We start from the raw sequence: 13,475 nt of genomic DNA, 5'->3' as shown, positions 1-13,475 counted from the left end.
AATAAATAAATAATTCATATATGAATCTCTACGCATAAATAACATGGAAGGAACAACACACCATATCTTCACACAAATTTCTCACAAGCTTCTCTAGTGATAGTAGAATTAAATATTGACTGTTTTTACCGAGATCACAGTTCGTGGAAGACGAGGCCCTCTGTGAAACTTTGGATTCTGTATCCTAGGCTGAGATACTGTATTAATACTGACTATTGATAGATTGCTTCTTGGCACAGGCTGTGAACTGTTCAAAACTGGAGGTGAAGACGGGTCACTATTACTGGATGTTTCCTAAGTAAGAAACAGACATCAAGCATTTTAAATAAAAAGAAGTTTCTGCTATCTTTAAAAAGCTATGTTTAATCTTGAGCATTTTAGTTCAGACTTATTCCCCATTTACTGAAAAGTACAATGAATCCCAAATAAGTAGTGGAAAAATGATCGCCTAAATATTAGTTAAATAGCACCACCTAGAGGTTCAGATACCTAATTTACCTCTGGTTTAAAAGCTCTTTTATTTGCTAGAGATTTAAGTAGCTCTTCTCGGAGCAGCATTTCTTCCTCCTCTTCCTCATCTGCAAAAGGTGGCTTTGGAGGTTGTTCTGGATCTTCAGGTGGGAGAGGTGGTAAAGGTGGTGGAGGAGGTAGAGGTTCAAGAGAAACACACATGCCTTCTACATATGGCTGGCTCAAAGGTGGCATAGACTATTTTTTAAAGAAGAAGAAATAATAATTACAATGCAATTTTACCAAATCCAAATGTTCATCTCTGGATCCACATAAAACAAGAAAAAGGTGAGCTTTATAGGTTACTACTTTAGTCACATGTTCAAGTGAAGCAGGTATACAATAAATCTCAATCTAACCCAGAATTAAATGAAAAGGTTTGATTTTGCAATTAAAAAAATAATAAGCATTTGAAATATTTAATTTATGGCAAAAAAAAAAAACAGCAAAAACCCTGAAGTATATAATTTATGATCTTCAAGGTAATCATCTGTTGCAATTCAGCTATCATTCTAAAAGCTGTAGAAATTGAATTTTGCAGGATTTTTGCCCTCTAGATGACTATTGAAAACAAGTAGTAGTAAAAATCAAGGATAAATATTTGAGTAAAAATCAAAAACAAAAGGACTGGACATATTCCAGAGTATCTTAGAACTTAAGTGTAAGGGCCTCCCTGGTGGTACAAGGGTTTAAAGAACAGCACTGCATAGCTACTGCCTTTTCATAGTCACTGCAGCAACAGTTTGATCCCTAGTTAGGAAGGTGACCCACATAAAGCAGCAGCAGACCCCTCCTATCCTGCCCGCTGATCCTATCAGCAGTGTTTTTCAGTGAATCTGCCTGTGCTGCTCCTTACAGTCTCTGGTGAATCCTCTCACTCCCTGAACCTCTGGCCTTTACCCCAATTCTTGTATGCATAAATAAATTTTAAAACCAAAATTAAAAAAAAAAAGTGAAGAATCTTCAACCTTTGCAAAATGACTTCTTAGTCAAATATGCAGAAAACTAATTTTATAGAAATCCCTGAGTTCAGATATATTTAAGGAAAAAAATGTTAAGAAAACGTTTGCTTTCTATCTAATACCTACCTCTCCTTAGGTTTCTTAGGAAGACACCAGAGTCTACCATAAAATTGTGAAATGAGGCCCTCCCTGGTGGCTCAGCGGGTTAAAGCGTTGCACTAAGAAGCTGAAGTCACTTCTGCATGAGTTCGATTCCCGCCTGCCCCGGAGGTGGCCCCGGAGGTGACCACATGGGACGACAGACCTCTCCTGGCCCGCCTGCTGCTCCCCTCAGCAGTACACTTCATATATCTGCCTGTTCTGCTCCCCACTCTGTCTCTGGCGAATCCTCTCGCTGCCCCTGCATCTCTGGCCTGTACCCCTGTTCTGTATGCACAAATAAATCTTAAAAAAAAAATTGTGAAATGAAAGGCTCCCCCTTACACTATAGAGACATCCAGTTTGATCTTTAGATTGTCTCAAACTAGAAATAACTTCAGAATTTTACTTTACGATTCCCTTACTTCTCCTTTTTTAAAAAAAGAAAATAGTGGACTGGGGTTATTTTAAAAGGAAAATGGGAAGAAATTAACTTATTTATATAACAATTTTCTTTTACTGAATTTTTAAATCAAAAATTGTATGCATCAAAAGAGCTTTGAAAAAGCAAATAATTTTACTAGAAGCACTTTAATTCACTGAAATCCCACTTCCCCAAAAAAAGATAATCCAAAACAGATTATTCTATTATGAAATAAATTCTTCTGAGTACCTGCTAACTAAGTAACAAAGAAGAAAACAAGCTAAGTATTGAAAGAAAGGCAATAAAGTTAAAAATTAAATTGAAAAAATTTAATCAGGGCCCTACCTGGTGGCACAGCGTTGGTCAAAGCACAAAACTAAGAAGCTAAAGCCACTTCAGCATGAGTTTGATTCCCGCCCCCAGAGATGATCCACATGGCATGGCAGACCTCTCCTGACTGCCCGCTGCTCCCCTCAGCAGTGTACTTCATCAGTCGGCCTGTTCTGCTCCCCACTCTGTCTCTGATGAATTCTTCACTGCCCCTGCACCTCTGGCCTGTACCATTTGCATGCATAAATAAATAAACCTTAAAAAAAAAAAAATTCAACCAACTGAACTGACTGCCAATAAATAATCAATTGTTTAACTCCACCAATTTTATAGCTCTTCATTTGTTAAACACAACTGACTTTTAACCTACTACTCATTAACAATACACCAGTGTTTCAAAAATTAGAAAAAATATGAGGCAACAAAATAGTCATAGAAGTCCTATCTATTTCTCACTTACAGAGACCTGAGGTGGTGGAGGCAAAGAAATAGATGGTGCTGAAGAAAAATACCCCAACGAACATTCAGAGAAGAATGGTGGTTGCACTGGTGAAGGAGCTGTGAAAAAATAACAGTGGGGGTTTAATAACAAGTATTTCAACAAGTTAAATTTACTATACGCTTTCAGAAATAATTCTAGGTATACACATTAGATTTCATTCATTTAATAAAACCTTTACCCTCCTTGAGATGACCACTATTTAAAAGTATCATGATAGCATCATAAAATCAGCTCTTCATTCAAATTCCTCTTTAATCTGTCTTGCTTTGGTTCACTTTTCACCTCAGGGTGGTAAGATGGAATAGAACAGAAAAGACTAGGGACACATCCCGTTTTGTTTTTCTAATAAATATACTTAAGGAACATAAAAGTTTTCCTTAATCTGCTCAAGTGCTTTAATCAAAGGAAAATATGATTGATGCCATCTTCCCTTCTCATGGAACAAAGAAATTGACTTTTTTAAGTTGCATAGAAAGCAATGAAGAGAACTACCTATTATATTTAATCAATAAAGTACATCACTTTACAGTTAATAATTCTGAGTATTGATGTAGATCGGTGAAACTATTAGCATTTCTTCTTCTTGGATAACAGATAAATATAATTGCACTCTATCTTCAGTCATTTCTTACAATCAGTGAAATATGGCAGATTCAAAGACTACTCTTGCTACCCAATAACTATATACCTTCAAGCTAATTTTCTTCTTAGTCCCAGTTGTGTCACAAGTTAATATGGATTAAAAATTCACATGTCTTCTGACACAAATAAAAGGACATTTGGATATACATGATCTTTAGAAAACTTTACCTTTTAAAAATATATAATTTGTAAATCCAGTGAAGTTAAAATTTGACAAATATGAATACAAAGTACATTCTCTGCCTATTTTTATAAAATTATTTCAAAAGTACAGATCATAAAGCCATTTTATAGAAATACATAGTAATATTATGAAATCTTAGGAACTACAAGGAATCACCTCTAAGAATCATTGTATAAGAAAATTAAAGACTAACCAAAAACAGATCAGTCAAGAAATCAAAACTTAAGATTTATCATACATGAACCTGAAAATTAGAACTTTGGTAAACATTCCCAAATCCTATTTTGCTTTATCTCTAATCTAGACTCACTAAGTAGGATCCTAGCTTGATTTGGTATCACAATATAACCACAGAGAGAAATACATTGATCAAATGGTCCTTCAAGTTAATCATTCCACTTCCTGGAATGCCAACTACACTCAGTTGTATGTATTTTAATTAATGAAAAAATTTTAATTAGTGAAAAAATAGGTCTTTCACAGCCAATCACCCCTGAATATCAATTACAGCAAGTATCTAACCCTCATGGAGAGAGTCAAATCCTAGAATATACATTTAACCGAGGTATAGTTGTGACCAACTATTCCCCCAGCCTTGCCTGAGAGGCCATTAATATCATCTTCTAGATCCAAATTTGTACAAAGTATCATCACTAGAGGAAGGAAGGTCTACTAAAAGCAAGTAGCTTTTCTTTTTACTAAAGAAATTACTGTGGGACTTCCCTGGTGGCACAAGGGGTTAAAGTGCAGCACTATGAAGTTATCCACAATAACTGCAAGCACAAGTTGAATGCCCCGCCAGAGAGCTGACCCACAAGGCAGCAGACCTCTCTCCTATCTTGCCTGCTGCTCCCCTCAGCAATGTATTTCAGTCAATCCATCTGTTCTGCTCTCCTATCTCTGGTGAATCTATGGCCTGTACCCCAGTTTTTGTATGCATAGTAAATAAATTTAAAAAAGAGAAAAAAACTATTCTGGGTATAAATTTATTTAAGGTTTGTTGAGTTTTTTAAAACAATTTTCCCATCATACCCCAAATTTTCGCTCCTTTAGATCTAGTAACAGTAATTTTAATTTAAACACAAGCTAATATGGATTTGAGGTTTGTTCTCAAAGTACTTAAAATATTAAATAATTGTCTATGGTTGTACAATCCATTAGCAAATCTCACTTTCATTATATATTTCTTACAAGGTTTTGACAAGCTTCACCACTATTTATTTAGTAATTGTGAATATGCAAATATTTTTACCAATTTGACTCATACCTGGAGAATTGGTTTCACTATCTGTATCCATAGCAACTTCTTCATAGTTATCATATTGATAAATGCCTCCTCCACTATCAGTAGGTTGCTTATCTAAGGATCGTCTCAGGTCAGGATCTGAAGACTATTTACACAAAATTTTGTTTAGTTTTAAAATATTTTCTGTTTTAATCTATTCTTAGGCTAAAAATTATAAAACAATAATTCACTTATAAAGAACATTATCAAAATTCACAGTGATTCACACGTGCCTATCACATCTGCGTAGGAAAAAAAATCACTGTATGTGACAGGTACATTGCGTTTGACATTTTATAGCTTGTCAGACAAGAGCATGGAAAATAGCAGGATAAAATCCTTCATCATTAAATGAACTATCCCTTTATAAAATAAGATGAAACCAAGTTCTTAATTATGGTCTCAAAAAAAAAATTATCTCTCTAGCTGTAAGAAACTGGATGAATAAATTCAAATTATATATCAAGAAATTTTTTAGAATATTTCAAAAATAACTGAGTTATAATTTAATTAGTACATTAATGCTAACTAGAAACTGTTGGTTGACATATCCATGTGCTTACTTTTTTACCTCTTACATTTCCTTCACAAAGTTCCTAAACAAACTTAAGACAAGCAAAACCTATACAGATGGATATTAACATGTAAAATATTATTTTTCTCTAAAAAACAGATTCTACCAAAGTCCTTTTTAGAAATTCACAGCATGTTATAATATTCCTTGCTTAAACAAACTTAACTCCTGACTCCCATATAACTAAAGAGCTCTTTGATCTCTCTATTCTTCATTAGTACATTAACAAGTATATTTTCATAGCTCAGAATTCTGCTAAGTTAACTGATAGCAGCATAAGATCAATATTAAATCTCTGATTTTCTTCCTGACATCCATAAAAGACAATGACTGACTAAATCATTATGACATATATAATAAAGGATCACCATGCTTGATAATTAGACACAAGCATTAAAGCTATTACTGTATATCACATTCTTTAAAATAGTACATACCAATTAATCCTAACACATTTCATGTTCTATATAACCAAATCAACAAAAAACTAATGAAATTCTGTTTCTGTGCTGCTTAGGTAACAATTCACTTTTAGAGTAAGTCCTGCTACAATTTACTAATTCTATTCTATTTTCATTTATATAGAAAAAGACAAAAAAGCCAAAAGCAATTCTGCTGATCTTAATCTTATAATCTAAAATTATGCATGATAATTTTATTTCTAAAATCTATAACTACAAAAGAAACATCATAATCTACATTCCCATCTTTCCCTGAAAGATATTTAATTATGGTTTACCAAACACAAGAACTTTCAACTTTTTCTTAGTTGACTGGATTAAAAAAAAAAAAAGGCCTGTAAAATACTTAAATTTGAGTAATGTTTTTGATTTCATATCACTTGCATTCCTTACTTTACTTCTTGATCTCCTCTTTCCACCAACCAATTTCATGAATCTATTATACTGTTCTTCCTGATTGGAGAGATCTCTAATTTTTCTGATTTCTTCTTCTCTTTTCCTTCTCTCCTCTTCTTCAGCTTGTTTCCGCTGATCCTCTTCTTTCTGTCTTTCCTGTTCTTTTTGTTGCTGTAGTTTCTTCCATGCCTTTGTTTGCTGCTTTCTCAATGCTTGTTTAGCTTTTAATGAAAATTACAGAAAAATCAGTATATACTACAATTAGATTGTTCTAAAGGTTTAAAAAAATTAAAATTTATTCTTATAATTAGGTCATTTATACAACTATCCCTCTGAGTTCTATTCATTTAGTTACTTTACATTTAGCGTCCTCCTAAATTAAAAATCTAAGAATTGTGCTGCTACATGAAATCAATTAAAAGAATTTAATAAAAATGATCACCTGTGGTGCTAACTTTTTTGGCTGAATGTGTTTTTGTGCTGGTTTTAACCTTTTGTTGTACAGTTTTCATCTTCGTCAACTTTTCTTTGCTTTCTTTCATAACTTGCTGTTCTTTTTGTTGCCATTTTTTACTGGCTGACTGAAGGGCCAAAAGACGAAGTTGTAATTCAGATAGTTCCTCTTCATCTTCACCAAGTTTCTTTTAAAAAAGAAACAGTTGCAACTTTTAAACTTCACTAGTCAAATTTTATAAGATTATAATTTCAAGTTAGTTTTAAAAGAAATATTTTAAAGAAAAAATATAAACAAAAAAAACTAAATACTCGGCCTTCCCTGGTGGCACAGCGGGTTAAAGCACTGCACTGAGAATCTAAAGCCGCTTCCGCATGAGTTCGATTCCCACCTGCCCCGGAGGTGACCACATGGCGTGGCAGACCTCTCCTGACCCGCTTGCTGCTCCCCTCAGCAGTGTACTTTGTCGATCTGCCTGTTCTGTTCCCCACTCTGTCTCTGGTGAAGCCTCTCACCACCCCTGAGCCTCTGGCCTGCACCCCAGTTCTGTATGCACAAATAAATAAAATCTTAAAAAAAAAAACTAAATACTCATCATAGCTATATATCATTACTTCAGTCTCCGTAATATAAACAGGTCAATCTGTGGCGGGTATGCGTATATACTTAAGTGTATATTTAAGTATATATTTAAGTATATATTTAAGAGGGGAAGGGGCTAAGTAACGGAACAGGATGAAACAAAAAAAGGAAAGATATAGGCCTGAGTTTGCATTTTACTGGAATTCCCAAACAAGGAAGAACAAATACCTGGTGGCAGTGAATGCAGTTTAAGAAACCAACACAGGAAAGATTAAATAACCAAGAATGAAGTGGCCCATAATCACGTGATCTACTAGTCGCACAAATAGTGAGTTTATTGAATGTCATATTCAGATTTCCAACTTTCATGTCATTCTTTAAATGGAGAAAATGGGCCCTCCCTGGTGACCAGCACAACAGGTTAAAGTGCACAACTATGAGTTATCTGCAGCCTCTGCAGCACAAGTTCGATCCCTGGCCATGTAGGTGACCCACATGGCATGGCAGACGGCTCCTGACCTGCCTGCTGCTCCCTTCAGCAGTGTATTTCAGTCAATCCCCTGGTTCTGTTCCCAACTGTCTCTGGTGAATCCTCTCACACCCCTTACTTCTGGCCTATATCCCAGTTCTTATATGCAAAAATAAATAGAGAAAAATATGTAGAGCTTTGCTTATATTTTAACATGTTCTAAAGCTATATAATATGAAAATTCAAAGTATTTTAAACACCCAAGACTTTTCTTCAGGGAAACTAAAACAAAATGTTGAGAGCAAATTTTTATTGTTTATTCCAACTGCAATAATGTATTTTCCTCTGTATTCTGAGGTGAGTTTGAAAAAACCTATTATCTATGGTTCACCTAAAACATACGTGAAAATGTCAGGCAACATAAAAAGAGATTCTTAATTAGACTCTGTGATTATGGGGGAAGGGAAATGGAGATAAGTGAAGAAAACTTCACCTTCTAAAGTTAAAACCAAAACTATGTTTCCTTTTATCCTGTGTATGGAAGAAGAGATGCAGAAATCAAGAGTCTAAGATTTAATAAGGTTAAGGGCCACTTACCTATTAATTTTTTCTTAGAGCTCAATTGTTAGGGCATTTTTCCTAAAGCCCAAATAAATCTATTTAATTCTTGAGTTTAAACAAAACCGTGTACCCAACCTACTGATTGCATCTTGTTATCAACTATTATAAATCCCTAACTTAACTACCATTGCATATTTTAGTGTCAGTTCCCAAACCAGGGTAGTTGCCCTTGCCACTGTTGTAAATAACAAATGATTATAAAACTCTAAGCCCTTTTTCACTCTAAGTCATATAGTGCTGTTGCTTGGTACTGAACTTCTACAGTCAGGCTGTTCAATAGTTAGCAGTAAAGCCACAAGTGGCTATTAAACCTAACTAAAATTTAAGTTAAAAATGTAGCTATTTACCCACACTAATCACATTTCAAGTGCCTAGCAGCCAGGCGTGTTTAATAACTACCACACTAAAGAATGCTAATACAGAACATTTCCATTATTGCATAAAATTCTATCACTATTAAACTAAGACTTGAGGGTCCTCCGTGAAGTGCAAGGGGTTAAAGTGCAGCACCATGAAGCTATCAACAGCAACTGCAACAACAGTTTGAACCCTAGCCAGGGAGCTAACCCATATGGCACATGCAGCAGACCTCTCCTGTCTTGCCCACTACACCCCTAGGCAGTTTATTTCAGTAAATCCCCTGTCCTGCTCCCCATTCTGTTTCTGATGAATCCTCTCACCAAAAATGCTCAAAGCCCCACAACTCTAGTCTACACCCCAGCTCTTGTATGCTAAGTAAATTAAAAAAAAAAATTTTTTTGCTACATTTTGCAACTACACCTGTTGGAATGAAACAAATTACTGCTTTTGTCACACAATTAATATGCTACTTTAAGTAGTTACTTGATCAGCAGAGGAGTAATGAATGAATCTCATTCAATGCCTTGTTCTGAAACTTCAGTACTATGTCTAACTTTTAGACATGCCTCTTACTTCATATGTAAAACAGAATCAACTTAATATGGTGTTATGAGGGTATTTAAAAACATTAACATACATGCTTGTGTTTATGTTTGTGTGCACGTGCACATGTGTGTACAGGTGCATGTGTATCTGTTATATTACATTTTTAATTCACCATTTTCTTTTTCCTAACATTCTTAGGTTCTTTACAAAATATCAACTTATTGATTTACAATGTGTTGAAGTCTAAACAGAAGAATCTGCAGATATCTCAGATCTCTTAAAGTCTGAGTTACTGAAAACCTATTACATGTAGAACACAGCGTTTGATGTTCTATCCTTTATTCTGCTGAATGTTATGGCAATCAAGAGAACAAATAACATCACATTCATTTTGTAGTAAAGAAGGCAAAAGACAAATAAAAGCTAAATAGCTTACACAGATCATTCAGCTAGTAAGTGGAGGAGCTGGAACTGGATACTAGGTCATGGTCTAACTTCAAAACTACCCCACACAAGATAATGCCCCAAAAATTGGAAAGTAAATTTCTCGATGAAAATTCAAAGTTTCAATGGATATACATGTAGCATAAGGTATTTTCTTAATTTCCACTAAATATTATTTAAATGAACACAGTAGAAGATACTCCAAGACACTCCTCCACATTTAAGGTCTGTGGAGGTAGTGATGAAATCCTGAGAGGAAAGCCAGGGAGTACTTCCTAGAAAGAACACTGTACAATAGTTTTATAAGACTCAGTCGGACAAAAATATCCAATCCCACAAATTATCTTACCTTTTCTGATAAAATATCTGAGGCACTAATTCTTCTTGTTAAATTTTGTTCTTTATCTTCTAATCCTTAAAAACAAAACAGCATGCTTTGAATACTCTAAAAGACACCTATAGTCAATCTAATATAAAATGTTATATACTACTAAGTAGTAAAAGGGTCTCATTTTCTCAACTCTCAACAAGGAAAGAAATGTTAGAGCATAAAAATCTGACCAAACATCTTGTAACAGCCTCATATCCAAATATTATAAAATAATTAAATATAGAAAGTTAAAGTTGCACCTGAATCAACTAAACTATAATTATTTCAAATAAGAACAGAAACAAGAAAATAAAGTTTAATTATCAAATTAAGTACCAGAATTGATAAAGTGTAACAAATCTGGACCTCTAGAGTATAAATGAATTTAGTATTCAACGGTTGCATTAGATTACAATAGATTTACATTATTAAAGAAATGGTTTCTCTAGAAAAGTAGCAGAGGTATGTTAAGTACCAACCAAAAAAATATGTCTACCCACATTTTTACGGAATCCTAGTTTTGGGCCAGATTTCTGATGAATTTACAAGACCCTATTATTATTTAATCTATAATAATTTACCAATCACAAGATATCTACAAATCCCACTAAAGTTATCAGACATTTATAACACTATAGAGAGATACTTTTATAGCTAACACAGAGGAAGTCAAAAACTAAGAGAATCTTCAAGATGATACAAATGAAGTTGCAAAGTCCAGTTTATTTTCTTTTTCCCCTTATAGTATTACATCTGTGTTTTAAATATTGGAAATATGACTGCTCAAACAGACCTCTGGCAACGTGGTCAATAGAGAAATCACTTGCCAACACATATTACTAATATTAGACAAAGTAAAGATAGAACAACCTACAAATTTTGAGTTAGGTCAGTTTTGCTGTAAAGTTGTTTTGGGAATATAAACTTGATGCAGCATAATTGCCATAACAGAAAATAATGTGAAGGTAACATAAAGTGAGTGTTTACTCATGTACATTTTATGCTGAAAATAGCATTCAGGGGACCCTAACCATATAGAATTTATATATAAACCCCACCACCACAGACTGAGCATAAATAAGCTCCTTCAGTTCACTGTATTATGAGCTACACTCTATCCACATCTAATATTACAACTACCTGTCCAGTTTCAGATATTCTTCGACCTACTTCACAATAAATTAGTGATGCAATCTACTGTCACAGTATGTGTTAGGTCTTTTGCAAGGTAAGATAACATTTATGTAGTATTTTTTTACCCATTTAACTTGTAAAGCTGTATGACCATTTTTACTAGGTTCCCATTTTATATTTATGGTTTTACTGTACAATACTTTAAAGAAAATAGAACACACAGGTGATTTGGTGATGGGAAGCCCACGGGGATTACAATTGAGATGGGATAAAGGCACAAAATAACATAAAAATAAACTACTGTTATTTTTTTTAAAAAAAGAAAGAAAATAGAACAGTAGTAAATATTAAAGATATAAATAGACTTTCGATAACAAATGCAGAAGAAACTAAACTTGTCCCTTACATAAGACACCCGAGTTTCATTAGCTCACAAAAAGCCTATTAGAATCTCTTTTTTCCATAGAAGGTGGCAGTACTGCCCTTCAAGTGTTCCTTAAGCTTATAGATACCCTATGAGCACAACTCTACAAGCATTAACCATAAATTTCACACAACAAATCTAGTTTTACACAAGTACTATAAAAACAGGTAACTACTTAACTGTAGTTAGGTATCATTCTACCTATGGGTCACTGCAAAAACTTATTTTAATTATACCCATAATTTCCAAAATATTTTTGTTCAATTACCACTGAACATTTAAACTAAACTATAGCAAGTAGCCAGGATATAGATGGTAGTTGGAAATACCCCAAGAGAATAGAACACTAACAACAGCAAGTTAAGAATTTAAGAAATCACAGAAATAAAGAAAATCGCTTATAAAAAAAATTCCAGAAGTATGTGTTATCACAGAAACCCTAAATTTCAAGATTTTACAAAACACAGCAGGTGTCTCTACTCCCTGGAGAATATTCTCAACATTGCTACATCAAAATAACCTTGTTACAGTAGTTTCAGTTTGGGTGAAGAGGGAATGAGAGAGGTAGAGTGAGGAGAGTCAGGGCACACTAACTTTCAAGTCTGGCTGAAAAAGACAAATTAAGGGAGAACGTTAAATGGAGGAAAGGGAGTGTTTAAATTTTGGAACAGAAAATTTAAAACTTTATAGTAAGAACCTTTGTAAGATAGTGATTAAAGATGAGTCAGAATAAAATGGATGCAGAAAATCCTACATAGGTGAGAGAAGTTAAAGCCAGGAATATATGTTAAATCAAAGCACCATAAACAAGAAAACAGTGACCATCTACTCAGATTAGAAGAACTGAATTGTAAACTGACATGGATGTAAGTTTATGGTCAGGAAATAAAAAGCTGTAAATTAATATGAAACAGGAAGCAAGTTCATAGATTCACAATAAGGATAAAGGTCAAATAAGAATAAAGGTGAAAAAAATGAAGTAGAAGAATCAAGAGAAATGCCAAAAAAAGCTGACAAATCAAGGACGACATCAGAGTTGTGAGACTTGCTGAAGACTGGAGGAAAAAATGCATGTATAGGAATACTAATTAATAAGATTTATTGATTGAGATAAATTTGGTTTTTTTGTTTTTGGTTTTGGTTTTCCTCCAATCCCACCGTCTATACTACCAGTTAATTTTCTAAAACGCATCTGATTACATCATCATCTTCCTGTTTAAAAGTAAAGAAATCTAAATTCATCAGGAAGATATTCAAGGTTCTTTACAAATCCAATCTTACTTAACCTACTGTTTCATAGCAGAAACATTATACCCATAGTGAATCAAATCTAGGCATCTTTTAAAAGTTCTCCTAGCCCTCATCTGCTCATTTGGTTCCCTCTAACTTCCAAAGTGGAAAAAACTCCTTTTTTAAGATACATATCAAATATTTCCACCCTGTGAAAACTTTCAAAATTAAGGTGGGAATATTTGAGCCTGACTCTGTGTTACTACAGGGTCTCATACGAAGTTACTTCTATGCCTTTTCTATCTCAATGGGTAATTATTTCAAAAGTGCTGCATGGAATCACAGAATTAAAACAAAAAGGGAAACGATAGTTCCCTGAGATAAACACATAACCAAAATCAGTTATGACTCAGGTTTGCAAACAAATTCACAC

At 34.0% G+C, this 13,475-nt stretch overlaps 1 protein-coding gene across 1 annotated transcript in view; it reads right to left on the bottom strand.

Annotated features, from left to right (window-relative positions):
• The window catches only part of ZFC3H1 (zinc finger, C3H1-type containing), a 47,117-nt gene that overhangs the window by 23,666 nt on the left and 9,976 nt on the right, over positions 1–13,475 (bottom strand). Inside the window, exons 3-9 of the mRNA XM_012720503.1 lie at positions 10,234–10,298; positions 6,851–7,049; positions 6,406–6,629; positions 4,960–5,083; positions 2,825–2,922; positions 499–708; positions 130–294 (exon numbers count right to left, since the gene is read on the bottom strand). Of these exons, the coding sequence (XP_012575957.1) occupies positions 130–294; positions 499–708; positions 2,825–2,922; positions 4,960–5,083; positions 6,406–6,629; positions 6,851–7,049; positions 10,234–10,298 (1,085 nt within the window). The remainder of the gene's footprint in view (positions 1–129; positions 295–498; positions 709–2,824; positions 2,923–4,959; positions 5,084–6,405; positions 6,630–6,850; positions 7,050–10,233; positions 10,299–13,475) is intronic.

This window comes from Condylura cristata, unplaced genomic scaffold (genome assembly GCF_000260355.1).
Source record: "Condylura cristata isolate star-nosed mole 26May11 unplaced genomic scaffold, ConCri1.0 scaffold00004, whole genome shotgun sequence".
Taxonomy (NCBI): domain Eukaryota; kingdom Metazoa; phylum Chordata; class Mammalia; order Eulipotyphla; family Talpidae; genus Condylura; species Condylura cristata.
This window is presented reverse-complemented; position numbering and strand designations above follow the sequence as displayed.